Source organism: Gorilla gorilla, chromosome 12 (genome assembly GCF_029281585.2).
Source record: "Gorilla gorilla gorilla isolate KB3781 chromosome 12, NHGRI_mGorGor1-v2.1_pri, whole genome shotgun sequence".
Classification (NCBI taxonomy): Eukaryota; Metazoa; Chordata; class Mammalia; order Primates; family Hominidae; genus Gorilla; species Gorilla gorilla.
The window spans coordinates 111,307,159-111,327,938 of NC_073236.2; the positions used below are offsets into that span (position 1 = coordinate 111,307,159).

The 20,780-nt window shown below is 49.3% G+C and overlaps 1 protein-coding gene across 1 annotated transcript in view; it reads right to left on the reverse strand.

Annotated features, from left to right (window-relative positions):
- The window catches only part of PLB1 (phospholipase B1), a 147,532-nt gene that overhangs the window by 39,831 nt on the left and 86,921 nt on the right, over positions 1–20,780 (reverse strand). Inside the window, exons 26-39 of the mRNA XM_019020713.4 lie at positions 17,728–17,809; positions 14,024–14,128; positions 13,808–13,903; positions 13,501–13,572; positions 12,407–12,445; positions 11,818–11,878; positions 10,856–10,914; positions 9,826–9,899; positions 5,509–5,552; positions 4,797–4,905; positions 2,695–2,746; positions 2,223–2,303; positions 1,573–1,638; positions 618–718 (exon numbers count right to left, since the gene is read on the reverse strand). Of these exons, the coding sequence (XP_018876258.4) occupies positions 618–718; positions 1,573–1,638; positions 2,223–2,303; positions 2,695–2,746; positions 4,797–4,905; positions 5,509–5,552; positions 9,826–9,899; positions 10,856–10,914; positions 11,818–11,878; positions 12,407–12,445; positions 13,501–13,572; positions 13,808–13,903; positions 14,024–14,128; positions 17,728–17,809 (1,041 nt within the window). The remainder of the gene's footprint in view (positions 1–617; positions 719–1,572; positions 1,639–2,222; positions 2,304–2,694; positions 2,747–4,796; positions 4,906–5,508; positions 5,553–9,825; positions 9,900–10,855; positions 10,915–11,817; positions 11,879–12,406; positions 12,446–13,500; positions 13,573–13,807; positions 13,904–14,023; positions 14,129–17,727; positions 17,810–20,780) is intronic.

Sequence of the window (20,780 nt, forward strand, 5' to 3'; positions counted from 1 at the left end):
CCCCTTTGGTTTCATCATGAATTATTTCACACCCATCACATCTACTTAAGAGAGAGATTTCTAAAGCACTTGAAACAATGCCTGGTACACAGGAAGTTCTGTAAGATTTGCTGAGTAAATAGATGTGTAAGATATAAAGAACAATAAAACACACATCCATGTACTTATGGCCCAGTTTAAGAAACAAAACACTCCCAGTTTGAAGCTCCCTGTGTCCCTCCTAATTCTCTTCTTCCCCTAAAGGTAACTGAGTTGCTTGTTCCTTTTCCTTGCTTTCTGTTACAGTTTGACCACATATGTCTACATCCCTAACCACTGCCCATGTTCACAGTCTAGGCTATCCTGTCTCTCAAACACCAGCCTCTGTCCCAACTTTGATCCCTCCCCTCTGTGGCTGCCTGGTATCATAGAAGTTCCCGCCAGGCACCTTGAAGTTGGGTAACAGGGGAGTCATGGCTCCAGCCTCTGGAAGGGGACGTTCTGGCAGAAGTCCTCCTTTACAGACTTGGACACATGGATAGACCAAGTCACAAAGACCCTGAGGCATCACCACTGCATGTGGGCCAGACCAGGAGGTGAGGGCATCTCCAGTGTGGGGACAGCCAGGACCTGCCTACCTGGCCTGCTGCACTGGGCACTTGTCCGGGTTTCCCAGGAACACCTGCCGCATGATAGTGGGGTTCAGGAAGTCCACGAGGTTGACCAGGACTCTGGGCACCTAAGGGAAAAGCTGCAGATGAGAGGGGGGCTCTGGGCGCTTCTTCCTGGGGCTGTCTCAGGGCCCCGAGGAATGGGTTCCTTTAGCAATCCAGCTTGGTCTTTCTGGAGTTGAGTTCTGGGGAGGAGTCTATACAGGGCTACCTCGGGCCTTATAGGCCGTACATCACACAACTCCATGGGTGCCACCCAAAGGGGCTGCAGCGGCAATGGCACCTCCTGGAGTGGGACAATAAAGACTAAGAGATCATCTCTGTTTAGCCATCATGTAGTGAGCCCAGATACACTAGAATTACCTTCGGTGAGATAGGCAACCTCTTCCCTCCAGCCCAAACTGGCCTAACTCTGCTGAGTAGGCACGCAGACTCAACCCCCCCAGGGGAGCATCTGGTGGTCAGAGTGCCCTGTCTCATGCAGCCAGGGCAGCTTGTCCTTGCCAGAAGATGGTGGTGGCGGAGGGGGAATGTGCTGCTGGGTGCAGGACCAGACAGGGGCTTGCTCTAGACACACCCTGTGGCTCAGAAGGCAGTGCCCAGCCTGGGGGCCACCTGGCTGCTACCACCAGAAAATGTCCTGGATAGTAGTGGGGAGACATTAGACAATTCCACCAAGGAGTGTCCCATGTAGCGGTGAGGGAACAGCCTTCCCTCCTTCAGACCTGAGGCCCTTCTGGGCTGATTCCATATAAAATAAGGTTTCCTTGGGGTTAGACCCCAACCTCTGAAAAGGGAAGGAGTCCATGCCCCTGGCTGTCTCCTTGAGAGAAAGGGGTTCTTCTCTCATTCTTTCCCCCCATCCACCTTCACCCTCACCATGCTTGAGCTGTTACCAGCTTGTGGAAGCCCCCCCACCCACCTCTCTATGCAGGACGTCCAAGGCATTGCGGAGATGGTCAACGAAGTTGGCTGCAGAATACAGATTCTAGAAAGAGACAGGAAGGAGGAAAAGGAGGAATTGGTTAGGGTGGGAGGGCAGTGGGGCAGTTCTCAACTTCCCTTCTGGCTCCAGCCCTGAGGACTTGTTCCCCCTCTAGCCTCCAGCTGTGGCCAGCTCACCATGTCAAAATCTGAGATGAACAGCTGACTACTTGCTGTTGTCAAAGATGGGCCAGTGGGAAGACTGGAACCTTCAGCCAGAGCTTTGGTTCAGGAGCAGAAAATGGAGATTCCTCCTTCCAATTGCTTGCTACAGTTTCCTTTTTCTGAATTCTCAGGAGTTATAAGAGAGAGGAGTAGAAATACCATATATCTGCCACCTGCTATCTCACCACCTAGGACATGGAGATGGTGCCAAGGACCTGGAGGGTGGTGGGGTAAGAAGAGTGTGTGTGTGTGTGTGTGTGTGTGTGTGTGTGTGTATGTGTGTGTTGTATGTGTATATGTACAGACATAGGTGTAGGTGGATAATCCTAGGATTGGTTTTAGGAACTGTTCTCAGGGAAGATCTCCAATGCCTACTGGGCAAAGTTAGGAACAACAAGTAGGCCTGGACCTGGCCCCAATTACCGAATCTGTGCAGTAGTCACATAGATCGCTGCCTCCGATCAGCACTGTGATGACCTTCCAGTCTTCATGGAAATTTACTCTCTATATGGAGGGAGGAAAATGCTTGATAATTTCCAACAAGGAAATGAAAATATCCCTGCCCTAGGAAATCCATTCAACCCTCTATAACATCCTTGCCCACTTGAAATAATGGAATCAGCATCTCTGAACTGAAGGAATTTTAGAGGTTTATTTATAGACCACAGACTCTCAGCATCAGGAGGGATTTTCAGTGTCGCTGTACCCAGCAACAAAGCTCTCTCCATTGACATAACCTCCTCCATAGGACCTCTGTCAGGGGGCTGTCCGACCACGGCTTGAATGCCTCTAATAACATGGGGCTCACTGCTTTTCAGAGCAGGCCAATCCGTTTGGAGACAACTTTAGTGGGTTAGAAAATTAATGTTTAGAAATAACAATAAATCTGACTCACATGATCATCTTTCATCTTCTGCATCAGAGTTTGGACTTGGCTCATAAGATCCCTGAGAAAGAGAGAAAACCCATCCTTCTGTTGAGGAACAGTGCCCATAGTTTTCCTCCTAGAGGGCCTGAACCAGAGGCTTCTACAGTATCATCCCCACTGCATGAGCTGGCAGAGATCCCGAGGCTCAGAGACCAGGAGTGACTTGCCTCTTCTGGAAAGTTATTACAACAGATAATCATTTGAAAAGCCAATGATGTGTTTGTCCTACAGCTGTAGTCAAAGTACTGCCAATTATATTTGTTGCTCATGGTCTCCTTTCTGGGACTCCACATGCAAAAGGGCCTTTAGGATTCCATGCTAAGAGACCATTCATCTCCTTTGGAAGACTAGTTTAGATCCTAAAATTAGACCTGTGAAACTTTTAGCATGCTTCCTCTTTTCACTCTGGCTGCCAGGAAGCTGAGTTTGATGCTCAAACATAATAACCGTAAAAATGTTCATATCGACACACAGGCTTCCTCTTTATTTCCTCCAATGGCTGCGATTTTTCTCTTACGTATATTCTTTTGTTTGTAAACTTATCTAAATGGTTCTTTCAAAAAGAGGTAGGGAATCATATGTGCTCTACACATGCTTGGGTTTATAATTTATGGAAGGTGGCAGGCCTGGTGGCTCACGCCTGTAATCCCAGCACTTTGGGAGGCTGAGGTGGGTGGATTTCTTGAGTCCAGGAGGTTGAGACCAACCTGGGCAACATGGTAAAACCCCATCTCTACAAAAATTACAAAAAAATTAGCCAGGTATAGTGGTACATTCCTGTAGTCCCAGCTACTAGGGAGGCTGAGGTGGGATGATTGCTTGAACCTGGGAGGTGAAGGTTGCAGTGAACTGAGATCATGCCACGGCACTCAGCCTAGGTGACAGAGTGAAACCCCATCTTAAAAAAAAAAAAAAGGCCAGGTGCAGTGGCTCATGCCTGTAATCCAAGTACTTTGGGAGGCAAGGTGGGTGGATCACTTGAGGTCAGGAGTTTGAGACCAGCCTGGCCAACATGGTGAAATCCTATCTCTACTAAAAATACAAAAATTAGCTGGGCGTGATGGTAGAAGCCTGTAATCCCAGCTACTCGGAGGCTGAGGCACAAGAATCACTTGAACCTGGGAGGCGGAGGTTACCGTGAGCAGAGATTGTGCCACTGCATTCCAGCCTGAGTGATGGAATGAGACTCTATCTAAAAAAAGGCCAAAATTATAATTTATGGAAGGAATAGATTTCAGGCATCTGTGCTCCCCACTTCCACTTGTTCAGGGCCCTGTTATAGACCTGGGTGGGATGGATCCATAGCAAGCTGATCTCCCAGGACACGGTGGTGGGACCATCTGTCCCCAGCTGTTTCTATTACCAAGAGTCTTTCCAGGCTGAGGGAGTGGGTCTGGGGGCCACACCCCTCAACCAGAAGGTGTGGGCCTGAGCAAGAAGATGACATGTGACAGAGGCTTAGATGGCTGAGCCAGGAGCTGCATAGAGCAAGAAGACCTAGGCTGCTGGGGCCTCTAGGAGCAGGGTGGGGGCCCCTTTGGAGCCCACCCCAGGAGGCTGGGCAGTTGCTCTTCTTTGGGTACCTCTGGGCTTCTCCATTCCATTTCTTGTTAGCTCCATAATGGGGCTAGGGAGGGGACATGACTCTTTGCTCCAGACACCTCTAGGGCCAGAAGCCTTGCCCCATCCATTTGGTTGGCCCTCTCTGATCTTTTTGGGAAATTGCCACTTGTGAGGTTCTGGGGGGAGTGGATCTCTCTAGCACTGTTGTGCCTTGGTGAGTTGTAAACATTGGATAAGGTTAGTCGATTCGTCCAATTATGAGAACATGCTGCACATGAAGGCAAGGTCAGGAGTTGAACCTGTAGGGGCATCGCATCTTTCCAAGGCCACAGCCTCTCTGGCCTATTACAACCTTTGTCACAGGGGCAGCAGGGAAGAGGGCAGCCTGAGCCTCACAAGTGGCTAAGTGCCCCTTTACACATAGAGGCCAGCCCCATGATCTTAAAGGGTACTATCCACATTCCACTCCCTACTCTGCAGGCTCCCTCCCTCCCCAAATGCCATACTCAGCCTTTGCTCCGGGAACAGCTTGATTGAGGAATGCATTCGTGTCATTGGCATCACCCGTGCCCACGGCGTAGCCTGTGAGGTTTCTGTTAAACTCCCGAAGGATATCTGGAAGAGAAGGTGAATGGGATGCAGACGGCTCAGAAAAGAAAGCCAGAATAGCTTCTCTGGTACCGTGGGACCTAGGTCCCCAAAGTGGGCTATGTTATCATCCTCATGCTTCCTGGGGAGAGGCAGGGAGGCAGTGTGTGTCCTGGACATAAGCTGGGGCCACCCTAAGTTGAAATGACCTGATGACTAGGTGGGCCAGGGTGGCAAGAGCCTCTCACTCTTGTATTAAATTGTATTAATACAATTCACAGTGCATTGAAGGGTCACTACCTAATTTGTCTCAGCACCTCCTGGGCCTGTTGGAAAAGCCTGAGGCTAAAAATAGCGGGTAACTTGCCCTAGGTCACCTGACAAGCACATCGGAGATTGAACCCAGCACCAGGGATTGAAGCACCAGGGATTGAACTCAGATCTTCAGGCTCTAAATCTGGTGTTTATTTTACCTGCCTCGGCTGCTTTTTAATAGCCTCCTGTCTCCTACTTAAATGCTGGGCCATAAGGCAGATGTCATTTGCTGCTTACCTGGGAGGCACTTTCGGGAAGCCAAGGGGCCAGATGGGTGGAACAGTAGACAGATTCAAGCCCCTGATGGTTACTTACTAGGTAAGGTGGTCACATTCTCCAGGGAGCCATCCCCTCCTGCACTGTAGGGAGTGAGCAAGCCAGTGAATGAGAGGGAGAGACATATTGGTTCAATCAATCTAGGAACTTCACACAAGAGCAGCCCCCACCATTCTTAGTGCCCATCGGCAGCTTTGAGATGGGCCAGACCCATCTCTGAGTTTGAGGAATTCTGAGAAAATTTTGAATCCCCTAACATATTGGTTCCCTACCGAATCCAGGATTTGAAGATGAGAGAGCTGTTTCTTTACCAAATCAGGAGGGAGAATGCTTAGCTGAGTATATACTATGTGCCCAGACATGCACTAGATTCTGTGATTTCACATCTCCCAACAAGCCAGTGATGTAGATGTGACTATGTCCATTTTACAGAGTAAGAAAATGAGGTGCACAGAGGTTAATTAACTTGTTAAAAGTCATTGAAACCCAATTTGAGCTGGAAGCCTTTGGAAAATAGATAAGCTCTTCTCTGCTGAGCAGTCAGGTAAATTCCAATAGAAGGTTCAGAAGGGTGGCCGCTCACTACCTTTCAATGCCCCATCTAATTTTCATTTAATCTAACTTCAAGGTACACCCTATTTTGTTTCCTTTTATGCATTTATTAATAAATTGAGTAGGACACACAGAAGACAAGTAGTATTTCTATTTTACCAAAATCTGATATTCATATATACGGTATTTACTGTTCTTTTTCTTCTGTGTCTCTTTTTCGAATCCCAGCATGTTATATTCCAGGCTAATGGATTTTTTTTTTTTTTTTTTTTTTTTTTTTTTTTTTTTTTTTTTGAGACGGAGTCTTGCTCTGTCACCCAGGCTGGAGTGCAGTGGTATGATCTCTGCTCAATGCAAGCTCCGCCTCCCGGGTTTACGCCATTCTCCTGCCTCAGCCTCCCGAGTAGCTGGGACTACAGGTGCCCACCACCATGCCCAGCTAATTTTTTCTGTTTTTTAGTAGAGATGGGGTTCCACTGTGTTAGCCAGGATGGTCTCGATCTCCTGACCTCATGATTCGCCCGCCTCAGCCTCCCAAAGTGCTGGGATTACAGGCGTGAGCCACCGCGCCCGGCCCAGGCCAGTGGATTTTAAGAACATGGCCTTAGCTTCCAGCCCACCAGCAAAGACTTCTAAGGGACAGGCCATGAGTCATAGTTGTTCTTCATTCCAGGAATGCTTGGAATGAAGTGGACTATTGCATGCCAGAATGGTCAAGGACTTAAGTCAGAGGGTCTGCAAGCAATTCAGGTGGTACAGAGAAGGCAGATGCCGTAAATCTTACCCTTCTCCTTCACTCAGTTCTCACTCCCCACCTTTCCATTAGATGTCTGAGTCTAACTTGCTCAGTGGATGGGCGTTTGTTTAAGCGTCTGATTCTTTTCCAGCTCTGCATGAAGCTGTTGCTTTCTGATCCTTCTTTTTCTGGACTAAAGGCACCCAATCAAAATATTTTACATTTGAAAAGAAGTATAAATTTATATACCTCTGCCAATCACTTGTGTTCTAATTCTGCCTCCTTTTCTCCTTCAATAAAGATATAAACATAGACACACAAACACGAACGCATCAAGTACTTCCTACCGTAATTTCTTGTTTAAAGGTATCTTCATTTTAAAACAAGTATGGTGGCTAATCAAGACCAACAGGCTATGAAAATCTCTCCCTGACTTCCATTTTAAAGTGAAAACTTCCAGAAGAAAAGGATTATGACAAATAAACACAAAAGCGCAAAAATATTCAAACTCTCATTTTGATCAGAACTATGAAACATGAAAGGAAGTAGACCCGTATCAAACAGCTAGTCCACCTTAGACCCTTCAGATGGATATCATTTATGTTACACTCAATTTATGTTACAGAGCTCAATGGCTGGGCTCTGGTCATCTGTTGTCACCTAAAGTGTACAGAAAAATAGAGTAGATGCTCAATAACATTTGTTGAAGGAGTTTCAGTCATGTGAGATTGAACCCCTAGTTAATAAAACAAAGGCAATTTTTTGGTAAGTAAATTTTATTTTGATCCTTTGAATGGTCCCAAACAAGCAAACTTATTTCAATGGAAGAAAAGGCAATGCTCTCAAGACCTTGGGGCCCGGCACATTGTTAAGCTGGTCAAAGCTGCAACCATTCACTACACAATCTCACAGGTCAAGGGGCCTTGGAAATATTCACAGCCAAGCCTCTTCTGCAGGTCCTGTTCACAGCCACCCACCCCCCATGAATTCTGGGTCTACTTCTCCCCTAATTCCATGAGATCCACTCTTTTCACCTTGTTTCCTAGGGGGAAGAGGCTCAAATTGCATTCTGAATTGATCTAGTATCATTAATTGCCTAGTTTTTCCAATCTAGAAGCTTTAACGGCTCAAAAATTGCTTTTCTCAGATGAGTCTACTACGTGAACACTTTCAGGGGGTGTTAACAGGTGTTATGAACAAAGAAAATGTTCTGGAATTAAGGGAAACATTGGGTTAAACAGATAAAACTTAAATAGATTTCTGCATTGCAGGCCTTATGAGAGCCTTTAATATACTAATACACACATGAATTCCCCAAAGGAAGGTTATAGTAATGTTTCCCTCTCAAATACAAAGGATTTTCTCTTCTCCAGGAACAGGTCTGGAGTTAATGTTCCATGGAACACACTTTGAGACACAGTAGTCTATGTATTCTACCAAGTGTCAAGCTGTCTCTCAGAACCCGACCTAGAGCTTCCATCTTTAACACACGTGCATTTGGGAGCAGCTATTTGAAACATTTAGGACAAATGAAGGGTTTAAAGGGACAGCAGCCATTGAACCTGAGGCCTTAGAGCTAGAACTAAAAGATTGAGACATTAGGCTGTAATGGACTTCACTTGTTGGAAGAAACAGAGCAACGGCTGAATTTTCCCATCGCTGCAGAAAGAAACTTTTAGTAGAGGATTGCTGGTTCATATCTGAATCCCAGGAGCCCGGCTGGTCGATCTGTTTGTAAAGTTGGGCACATCACCTCACTTCCCCAGGCTGCCCCACCAGGTGCACGTCGCATATCTATTACCTGCAATGTGGTTTGTCTACTTGATTTTTGCTTCCCATGCTATCGTATGAGGTCATTGCCTTCTTTAGCTAAGATCAAGTGCAGCTGCCACAACCTCATGCTCTTTCCTGATTGTAACAAGCTCTGCTTTCTCTTCTCTGGTTTTTTTTCTTGTAGCCTCATTAGGAGCAGAATGGTGAGTCAGTGAGGCTCTGATTTGTTCCACGGCAGCCTGTTAGGACCAGGTACCTGACCAAGGACTTGTGGAAACGCAGGGACCTTGGCGCAGGAAGACACTGACCTCTGTTCTTGAGAGGTTGATGTCCTCATGCTAAGGACAGCCTAGGTCCTCGTTGTGGGTGGTACAGGCTGAGTGATGGCGCCTCCCTCTCGCCCTGGAAACCCATCCTCTCTGGGACTCTGCTCAGGTCTGGCCAGAGAACCGTCACAGTCTTGATCACCCGCTCCCTGCTCCCTGTCACTTCCCCAGGAAGCAAACTGACTCAGAAGAAAGGGGAGGCGGCGGCAAAGGTGTTGTCCTGGCTCCGCCACTCATTAGCACGCTGCCCCCTTGTGGCCAGCTTCGTTCTAGTTGTTTTCCCAGGTAAATTCTGAGCTACTCGCCACTTACTTTGAAGCCTACAGGAATGAGAACTTTATTAGGAGAGAAAGAAACTTGAGAATATCTACACGCAACCGCTCGCCTGACACACCCTGAGCTTCTCCACTTCCGTGTTCAGGATGCTCTTTCTCACCCTTTCCTCTTGTCGAATTGCTAATCTTTCAAGACATGGCCGATTGTGATTGTGTCTTGGTTATGCCCTCTCGAAGTGTGCGATGGGTTTCAGAGGTTTTCTGTGCAGATGTGTACACATATGTAAAGGCAGCTGTGTGACTACAAGACAACATGAATAAACACATAAAGACAGTAAACAGAGACGTAGGAACACCACGTGTACACGTATACATGCAAGCGGGGAGGTGAAGATTCAGGGATTTGGTGCTTTTCTGGTGCATTTCCTGTTGGATTTGCTGACCCAGGAGTCTGATAAGAACCCTGGTTTACTTTCTCTGCACAATCAAAAAAAAAATAAAGATTATCAACAGTAAAATATCCTCTCCACTCACCAAATGTTCACATTTTGCAGAAATATATAGTTTTTTCTTTCTGAAAGCCCCTTCCAGACCAAGTCTTCGACCTCTGGGATTTACATATTTACAGGAGACAAAGCCACACCTAATCTCTGTTGTGGGGGGAACCCTGGGAGAGGTCAAAGGTTAACATTACCTGTATGAGAGTCCCCGATACTGTGTGGTGACATCGGGGAGGTCGTCTGGTTTGGAGCCAATTCCATTGCCAGCCTTTGAAAATATACCAGAGTCCATAGGAAAATTAGCAAGTCAGAGAACAGGGAGGCTGTGAATGCACAGGGCTTCCAAAGAGGGGGTTCCCAATGCACTCGTGGTGGCAGGAGCAGACATGGGACCAGGAGCCCCTGGCTCTAAGTCTGCCATCCTCCTCTCCAGCTGTGTGCCTTCCCCAACTCTTAGCTGCCTCCTCGCTGAGCTGAGGACATGCCCTGCTCATCTCACAGGGGGCGTTTTGGGGATCAAATTGGATTACAGTTGTAAAAACCACTTTGAAAACTCTCAAGTGCTTTACAAACGTGAGAGAGTGTTAATAATGTCGTTCCCAGCGTTATGCCCCTACGTTCTTTATGAGCATGAAGAGAGAGCTCATTGGCTTAAGCGACTGCAGTGGACAGATCTCTCCTAAGTCTCACATTTCTCCTCTTTCCCTCTGGGGCATTCTGTAAGGTATTCTCAAGGCCTTGCACATGCTCCTGGAAAGTGATGATCTGGGATAGTAAAATAGCCCCATTTCTTGGAAGTTAGGAGCAGAGCTTCATCCACAACTAAGGAGTCCTGCTGCTTTCCGTGCAGATGCAAAGAAGAAACAGATGTGAGGGTCTCAGCTGATTATAAAGCATAATCCAAAGGAAAAAGAGCACCCTCACAGGGAGGTTTAGGAGAATTTTGAGTCAGAATGACATATTTTTACATATATTAAAAAAGTGTTATTGGGTGTTCAAAATCTCTGCCCGCAGAAACAATTCAGTTCACTCCCAAAAAAGATTTCCTCTGCATATCTGTTTGAGAAAGTGGCCACAAATCAAATAACTGGCATGCTCTTGGATTGACAGAGCCAGGTAGAGGGGCAAGATAAGGCAGAGGACAGGCATGCAGACCCTTAAGAGGACTGGGATCTGGAGCTGGCCTAGTTATCCCCAAACCACCCGGGGCCCAAGAGTCCTTACGGTCAGAGAATCCCCCAGAGCAGCCACAACTTGGATGTCTGCAGGTCTCAGGGCATGCACTGGAAAGACAAGTGGACACACTTAGGGCTGCAGGAGGGAAGCCACAGTCACACTCTAGTGCCTCTGGCTTCAAGCAAGATCCGAAACACAATCTGCATGAGCACTGGGCCATGCAGGGCTGGGTGTGCACAGTGCCATGGAGGCAAAGTTATATGAGGACAGTTTTCCTGTAAGACACAACTAATCCTGGACCTACAGGGAAAGAGAGGTGCAGAGAGGGAGAAGGAGGGAGAAGAAGAAAAGTGGGGAAAGGGAGAAGGAGAGATGGAGGGAAGGAAGAAGGGAAAGGTGGGAGGGAGGGCAGGGCAGAGTAGGAGCCCATTTTAGTGCCAGTGGTCATGGGAGATGTCAGCCATGGCCTGAGTGCACAACTAGACAGGCATCAAACCACATTAAGACGAGGTGCAGGACCTGACGTGCAGCCCGTTTAAAGGTGGGTTCTGAATTTCCACCAAGAGTCTGAGAATAGTCATGTTGGGCCTTTCCCTGCCCCCACATCTCTTCTGAACAGCCCAGGGAAATTTCCAGGCCCTACTGTAGGCGGCAGTGATTGCAGAGCCTAGGGCCACAGAGCCAGCTTCCTCTTGGGACTGAGGCCCACCTCTGGGCTGAGCCACCAAGGGTGTGCTCACAGGGCTCCTCTGCTTGTGCTCCCTGTAAGAGGCGCAGGTGGGCAGGAGACGGCTCCTGGTCCTAGGTATCTTGGTGCCTGCTGGGCATGGTGTCACCACCAGTCAGAGTGGTGCGAAACAGGGACTCGTCCCAGGTGACCACCCAGGCAGACAGCAAGCACTGGCCGTCACTGTGCCATTTAGTGAGTGTGAAAGTCAGGTCAGAGGACTCACCGGCACAGCAGCCCCTGTGGAGGGGCCCTGGGTCCTGCTGTGCCATAGGGGGCTTACCTGAGGTAGGGTGCAAGGCAGAAGGGGCTCTGTCCCTGCATGGCAGCCAGGTCCCATGACCCTAAGGGCATAGAACAAATCCCAGAATCTCAGGGTTGAAAGGGACCAGAAAAACTGGCTATCAGATGTACCCCAAGAACTTTGAAAAATACAGATTCCTGGGTCCTACTCCTAGGGAGGGGCCTCAAAAGGGCCTTTGAAGAAGGCTCCCTAGGTGATTTTGCGTATCGGCCACAGGTCGAGGTCCACTCATCGAGTTCAGACCCCTCCACCGTCCAATGCAAGAATCAGGGCAGCAACAAATGACCCCACTCCACACCTGCCCCTGCTTCTGCACCAGCTCTACAAGGAAGGGGATTTCTCTTCACTTATGTCTCAGTGAAGGTGTGATTGGGTTGGCTGGATGCCTTCCAGCTGTTATCCACGGCATTTACTCTGCCCACTACCCCATCTGAAGGTCAGGTGGGTGGCCTTTATGCCCATCTAGAACTCTTGCCCGTTTTCCCACCCTGTCCTGTTGGGCCTGTCCCAGCCCAGGGGTTGCCCGTTGCATTGCCTGGTGAGTCAAGAGGAGGCAAGAGGCAGGTACCTGCACGCTGTTCTTGTAGGTCCTCAGAAATGGCTGGACCTGTGAGGAGAGGGGGGTGAGCAATGGCAGCAAATTCTGCTCACTTCTCTGCTTGTCAGCACTCAGTAAGTGTCGGCCTGGCACAAACAGCTGCAGCCTGCCTGCCCTGTGTTCCAAGCCCAGCCTCTACCAGGCTGACTCCCTCCCAAGATGCAGGAGGCCATCTCTGCAACCTGAACCCAGCACAAAGAATGAGCATCAATTCATGCTTCACGGGAACGCGCCTGTCTTCCTTCCACCTCCCGCGCGGCTGGCTGAAGACGGCTGTGCTGCCTCTCTTTCTCCACCCTCCCCTCTTCCAACCATGCGCCTCTTTCTGCTGGAAAAAGCCCTTGTCTCCGCTCCCCAGGCTCCTTTACCACTCCATGCCTACCCCACCCTGCAGTGACCAGGGCCCCTTCCTGCCCAGGCAAGAAAAGTCAGATGAATTTGGTCCTGCCTCACGTAAACCCCGTACAATGGTTTCCAGTGTCAGCCTAGGAGCCCTCTGGGTACACAGAGGGATTCTTGGGGACGAGGGCAGCTGCTGCAGAGCTCCAAGAATCTTTCTGAGAACTTGTGAGTAAAAATGGGGGCTTCTTCTGCTTTTCTTTCCCTAGCTCCAGCTTCCAATTTACTCCCCACCACCCAACTAGAGATCCTTCTAGGTCTCGATTCCTCGCTCTACCCATATTGTCATGGAGGCAGGGGCTATATGAAGACAAGGGATCCTTCCGCCCCATCTGCCCTTGAAGTTCTCTGCTGCCCTCAGCTTTCAGAATGACAGGTAGATGTGGCTGCCATGCTCATCTCGCCTGCCCCAAAGAGTTGTCTCCACCTCAGACATGTGTGAGGGCTCCCAGCCACGCAGGGACCAAGCACTCCCAGGCCTCTGGGTCACTGGGGGTGGCCGTCCCTCTCAGTACAACCAGATGGGGCATTTGGGGCAGTTAACCCTGGAGTATAAAATGGGGTGGGTGGGCAGGCAGAGCTGGGGTGAGGGTGAGGGCCTAGGATGAAATGAGCCAAGAAGCCCAGTGCAGCCGGAGCCTGGAAGGACGTGCTTTCCACTCTACCTGGTTCGGACATGTGATATTGATCTTGTTTTCAAACTTATGACGAGTCGTCTTCTGGCCAACAGGCTCCAGCTAAACAAAGAAGCAGGGAGATGGGGAGTGAGGAAGAGGTGGCCAGAATGGAAAGCTCAGGACGGCAGGTCAGGGGTGCGGGAGGCAGGGAGGGATGAAGGAGATGGGGTTTGTTTATCATTGCCGTGCATAGAATCACACGGCCTGCACGATGGGCCTCCGACGTCCTCCAAAGGCTTTGTGGAGTCTTTTTCTTACCAGAGAGAGGATGCATTTTCCTACTGCAGCCACTTACCATATTGTTCCAGAGGGCACTGGCTGCTCGGGAGTGAGACTTGCTGCTGAAGTGGAAACAGTCAGGAGCGAAGAAAGAGTTGTCAGGCAATCCTTCCTGGTCACCGGGCAGAAAAAGAGAGGCAGTTATAGACACACTGGATCATATAAGTGACACTCAGAAACAGCCACACACTATCTGTGGATTCTATTTATCTACGATGCTTGCTTTCTTTACCGAGGTTTTTGGCATGTCCACGTTTTCAAAGAACGGCTGCACAACCACTGTAAAATCTTCCCTTGTGTCATATCGCCCACTCTCAATCAGTTGGTGGGTCTTCTCCTGCAGGAGGAAAAGGGGACAGATGTCAGGCGGTCCTCTCTGCATCTGCTCGGTCCTTGATCGATCTCTTTCTCCAACACAGAATTAAACAGAATCTGACTGTTGAGTGAAATCAACCTGGTGCAAAATCTCAACTGAGATTTTACATTTTAGATCAGCCTTTATCTCAACCCCTGGCCCCAAACTCTGCTGCAATTGCATATATTTGAGCTAGTCTGTGAAAAGGGAAAGGTAAGAAAAGTCTATCAGCTTGACCTTTTTTTTTTTTTTTTTGAGACAGAGTCTCACTCTGTCACCCAGGCTGGAGTGCAATGGCGCGATCTTGGCTCACTGCAACCTCCGCCTCCCAGGTTCAAGCGATTCCCCTGCCTCAGCCTCTGGAGTAGCTGGGATTACAGGCGCCTGCCACCACGCCTGGCTAATTTTTTTGTATTTTTAGCAGAGACGGGGTTTCACTATGTTGGCCAGGCTGGTCTCGAACTCCTGACCTCGTGATCCACCCGCCTCGGCCTCCCAAAGTGCTGGGATTACAGGCGCGAGCCACCGCGCCCGGCCAGCTTGACTTCTTTTAAAGCTATTCTGATTAAAGACGTGCGGGGTGGTTTTTGGTTAATGACATTTTGAATAATCCTAACAATTTATTTCTGTCCTACGTTTGTTCAGAAAAATCAAAGGTGAATCAAAATTTAATGTATATTTATATTGCCTGTGCATGGTGTGTGTGCACTTCTTTGAGGCTCTCAGATCTGTGTAACCCTCACAGCTTTTGCTTGGGGTCACTGCTAGGAAAATCTGTTACCCCAGTTCCGGCTCCCACTCTAGGCTGACTCAGCCATTCCACTGCTCACCAGGGTTTCTGCCACCTCGGGGTTACTGGCTGGAGAGGGAAGTCAGGCTTACATACCTGGGAATGTGAATGGGGTCACTTCAGAAGATACCACACACTGTCTTTTCCCAGGGTCAATTCCCAGGCCAGGAATGTCTCATGTCTGACCTCCCAAGCCAGTGTCAGCCTTGAGTAAGGCATGAGGAAAGGAGAGAAGGTCGTCTCTCAGAAGAGGGGAAGGAAGTGAGGTGCTGCAAACTAGCAGGGTGACTTCCAGCATGCTGCTTCCCTTTTAGTAAATGGAGGATGTTGGCTGAGTCCTGGGCCATCTCTTAAGTCCCTTCCAATGCTACTGGTTACTCGGGGGATAGCCAGATGGGCTCACAGTGGAACCATACACCTTTTGGCAGTGGAAAGAAATAGTGTGTAGAGTCCCTGGCACATGGCAAGTGGTAAGTGAGTGACTGTGGTTATTAATAGAAATGATCATCTCCAGGGAGAGTGATGAGAGCCGTAGCTTCTGTGGGAAGTAGGGTGTGAGATGATTCTGAGACAGGGCGTGATGGCCACACAGGGCTGACACATGGGCATCTCCAAAACACTAGATCAGGGCCTCAGTGACGACCAGGATCAGCCCTGGGAACATCTGGCCTGTCTGCAGAGGCTGGGAGGGCGATGTTGATCAATCTTTCTCCTGCTTTTCAGCTGCTCAGCATCTGAACCCACTTCCAAGTTTGGAGACCCCACTGCATAGAGAGCAGCCTGCCTCCCACTGTGGAGACTAAAAAAGATGAGAGAATGCCTGCTTTCCTAACCGCTCTTGCAGCCAGGGCGTGGGTATGTGACTGAGGCTTCAGCAATCATTGCCTGTGTCAGGGATGGCAAAACATCCATTCTGCTGAAGGTGGCAGCTGCAACCAGTTCCTAGAAGCAGCAGTGACAGTGGAGTCTGTGATGTCTTCCCTGAACCAGGTCTGTGGCCTGATTTTGATTTTTTTTTTTTTGAGACAGTCTCACTGTGTCACCCAGGCTGGAGTGCAATGGTGCAATCTCGGCTCACTGCAACCTCCGCCTCCTGGGCTCAAGTGATCCTCCCACCTCAGCCTCCCGAGTAGCTGAGGCCACAGGCGTGTGCCACCACGTCTGGCTAATTTTGGTATTTTTTGCAGGGTTTCACTATGTTGGCCAGGCTGGTCTTGAACTCCTAAACTCAAGTGATCCTCCCGCCTTGGTCTCCCAAAGTGCTGAGATTATAGGCGTGAGTCACCGCACCCAGCATTGATTTTGATTCTTATGGCTTGGCCCCTAGAATTCCATGATTCCATGATTCCTGATGGCTTAGCTCCTGACCCTAGCTCTCTAGCTCTGTCAGAGATTGTGTAAATATTAAATCTGCTTAAATTAGCCAGAAACTGCATGAACTTTAGTTGCGTGCACCCAGTAACCCCAATTGAAACAGGGTTGCTCTCACGGCCATAACCTCAGCTGCCGCCCCTCTTCTGATGTGGGCCAGGGACTTCCTCCCCAGAGTCACAGGTGCCTGCTCACAGCAGAAGGAAGTGTGGCTTGGCGCGGTGGCTCATGCCTGCAATCCCAGCACTTTGGAAGGCTGAGGCGGGTGGATTGCTTGTGTGCAGGAGTCCAAGACCAGCCTGGGCAACATAGTGAAACCCAATCTCTACTAAAAAATACAAAAAGTAGCCGGGTGTGGTGGCACACACCTGTAGTCCCAGCTACTTGGGGGACTGAGGCAGGAGGATCACTTGAGGCTTGGAGGTCAAGGCTGCAGTGAGCCAAGATTGTGCCACTGCACTCCAGCCTGGATGACAAAGTGAGACCCTGTCTCATAATAAATAGATAAATAAATAAAAATAAATAAATACATAAAATAAAGGAAGTCCAGCTAGGGAGTCATCCCGAGTGCTAGGCAGTAGTCACAAAGGATAATAAATACAGGTTCATTTCCCTGAGCCCTGACATACCTGGCAGGTCTAGCTGCCCCCAAAATGGGCGGCAGGGAAGTGGTACTGCCCCCAAGGAGTCCATGGACTCCTGGAAGGATGGATCCACTCTGGTAGCTGTTGGAGCCTAGTCTAGAAGATAGGCCTACCATTGTCCTCTTCAAGCTTGTTGGGGAGAAACTTTTTGCTGGGGAGAAACTCGATTGTTAAGGGAGTCAGCTGTTCTGGTCAAAGATGTGGTAGAGAAAGGACTAAAATGAACAACTCACAAGATGGAGATCATCTCCTGACTTTCTTTCTCCTTGTGCTCCCCTAAGAACATCCATTCTATAGGAGCGGAGGACAGAGGGAATGCACCCTATGTCACTGAACCCTGGAGAGCCTCAAGGGAGGGAGGACCTTCAGCCTCCGTTTCCCACCCAGGAGCTGGAAGTTCAGAGAAGTTTCATTGCCCATGTGTCTAACATTCCACAACCAGCGAGCAGAGTCGAGGTTTGGGTCTGGATAGATCCACTCTGAAACTTCTTTCCATGATCCATGTTTGCCCATGGACAAGTGGAAACGTTCATTTCATTTAACGACCAGGAACTGAGATTCAGTGGCTCATGTTCAGGGACTTGGTTCTGTGGGGCAATTCATACAAACCAAATAGCAGCCCCTGCTGTGTCTCAGGGTGTTTTAAAATCAGCAAACTAGACAGTGGTCATCCCCGACACAGGGTCAAAATTACCTAAGCACTGACTTGTTCTCTAGACAGAGCAATCGAATCACACAGCAGTTCTGGGAAGTCTTAGAACCCCTTCCCGGCTTACCTGAAACTTCTTGTTGAATTCAATGAGGGTAGCAAGTTCTGTTGAGTTATCATCAAACTTCAGGACACAGGGACACAGAGACCTGTAGACCAAACCAAAGAGAAACCCTCATCCCACCAAGATCACCATCCTGAATAAGTGATGCAGAAACGCTGGCTTGAGACTCAATATATTTCTTTTAACTTGGAGTTCAGAGATCTGTGCTAATGAGGAGCCTGGCTGGCTGACCTGCTGACCATACCAAACGAAGCTAAAGAAGATTTCCAGGCCAGGCGCGGTAGCTCACGCCTGTAATCCCAGCACTTTGGTGGGCCAAGGTGGGTGGATCACTTGAGGTCAGGAGTTCAAGACCAGGCTGGCTGACATAGCGAAACCCCGTCTCTACTAAAAATACAAACTATTAGCTGGGGGTGGTGCTGCATGCCTGTGGTCCCAGCTACTCGGGAGGCTGAGGCAGGAGAATGGCGTGAACCCGGGAGGCGGAGCTTGCAGTGAGCCGAGATTGTGCCACTACACTCCAGTCTGGGCGACAGAGCGAGACTCTGTCTCAAAAGAAAAAAAAAAAGAAAAAGAAAAATTCCTAGACCTGGATTTGCTCTTGAAAATGAAATAGACTTCTGATTTCTGTAGGAGTGACTTTTATGGAGACGAGTCACCTTATGGCTGTCTGAGGAAAGTGCTGTGCCGATGAGGCATACTGCAGTGACAACAATAATAATTGCTAAGATACATTGATTTGAGTGTATCTTAGCAATCATCATTGAATAATTAACATTGAACGCTGTACCAAGCACTGCAATAATAACTTTATGGGTATTAACCTGTTTAGTCCTCCCAGCCTTTCTAGAAGTGGTATTCTCATTATCCCTGTTTTAGAGATGAGGAAACACAGGCTCAGGGTGGTTGAGTAACTTTCTCAAGGTTGCGTGGGTGCTGAGTGTGGGAGCTAGGACTTGAACTCAAGTCTGCCTGGCTCTGAACCTGAGCTCTTAATCTCTATGTTAAACTGCTTCCATCCAGTCTGCAGCTCTGACCCGGCCAGCTATCTGGCACATCTGGGCTTTTGGTCCAGGGGGATGAGGTGATAACAGCAGGGATGGCTCCGTGTAGACTCAGCACTGCAGAGGAAAGCACAGCCACCCGATGAAACGGCGGAGAGGCGGGGAGTGCAGGGCACTGCAGAGGTGGCAGGAGAAGGTGACCTGAGTCTATCCGACCTTGACATTCAGTGACTTGGCCATCTCAGATCTGTGAATGGGACTGGCAAATGCCTATTTTGAACCTTGAGTTTGAATGGTCTAAAAAACCCTGCCAAGATGGGTAGCAAGAGGCTTTCTGGTAAGCTGCTCTGAAATGGAGTGAAGACACCGATCCCCTGTGTGGCCCAGTGACTGGAGAAAGTGGGAGCCAGCGGATGAGTCAGCAGTTGGAAATAGCATGCCTGACACCAGCTGCGTTCATAGGAACATGTCACCCAAGCAACCATCCTGTCTCTGCTCACAGCACCATGAGGCCTTCTCCAGGGGACCTGTGCAGTTTGGGTCCCCCAGGTGAGGCATGGCATGGATCTGCAGAGGAGCAGGAAAGGTACCCCTTAACTTCCAAGAGCAAGTCTGGCCCTTGTGAATTATTCAGTCATTCAGCAAACAGCAGCTGAGCCCCTACACCATGCTAGCAGTGACTCAGGCTGAGTTCACAGGCTGTGGGGGAGGGAGGCACATGAGTAATTACCATGTGATGTGCTCAGGGCTGGGATGGGGACCTGCACCGAGTAACAGAGCTGGGGGGCGGGGCAGGGTAGGGGAGCACAGTCTCAGTGACCTTGGCTAACAGTCCAGAGGAGAACCTGCAGGAAGGAAGGCTGTGGAAAACGTTCATGCTTCACTTAGAGGAACGTCTTATTCCTCACGGCCCTGGAGATGTGTGATACAGGCTGGGTCTCCCTTATCTGAAATGCTTTGAGCCAGAAGCATTTCAGATTTCAGATTTTTTTTTTTTTTTTGGAATATTTGCATTCCCCTATGGCTATCGTTTTAAGCCACATCTTTACAACACAGAGAATGAGCAAAAACTAGGTGAGTAATGCACGCAGGTCTTAGCCCCACATGAGCCATTATGGGAAACCTGTTGTTGGAGCATCCGGCCTGCACATGTGCCATTTTGCTACCCTTTGTGGGCATGCTTGAGCCGCAGGATCTGGGCATGCCCAGAAAAGAGAGTGCATCGCAGCTGAAGGGGGTTTTTTGGGGATGCTGAATAAACTGCGTGCTGTGCACCTGTGTTTTGACTACAACCTGTCACATGAAGTCAGGTGTGGAATTTTCCCCTTGTGGTGTCATGTCAGCACTTTAAAAGTTTTGGATTCTGGGCCAGGCGTGGTGGCTCACGCCTGTAATCCCAGCACTTTGGGAGGCCGAGGAGGGTGGATCACCTGAGGTCAGCAGTGCGGGACCAGCTTGGCCAACATGATAAAACCCCGTCTCTACTAAAAATACAAAAATTAGCTGGGCATGGTGGTGCGCCTGTAATCCCAGCTACTCAGGAGGCTGAGGTGGGAGAATTGCTTGAACCTGGGAGGTGGAGACTGCAGTGAGCCAAGATCATGCCATTGCACTCCAGCCTAGGCAACAGAGCGAGACCCTGTCTCAAAAAAAAAAAAAAAAGTTTTGGATTTTGGAGCATTTCAGATTTCAGATTTTCGGATGAGGGATGCTCAGCCTGTATTAGAGGGGGAAGCCAGCTCTGTCTGGCTCTGGGGGCTGAGGGGTGAAGACGTCCTCTCAGGCACCTTCTCAGGACCAGGGTTCTCTACTCTCTGGGGAGGACTCTGTCCTCTGGACCCTGCTGATTCTGGTTTGACCTCCTTCTCTGGCAGGTGACAGTGGCCCTATATCTGTGAATGCTTTACATGGAACACCCATACCAACCAGAGGCACCCCTGTCCTAGAGATGGGCCTCTAGGAGGGGGCAGATCAGCTCTGGACACACTTGGAAGTAGGTCCCAGCAGTGGCCTGGGCGGTCCCCAGGCCTCAGCCACACAGCTTGACTCCAT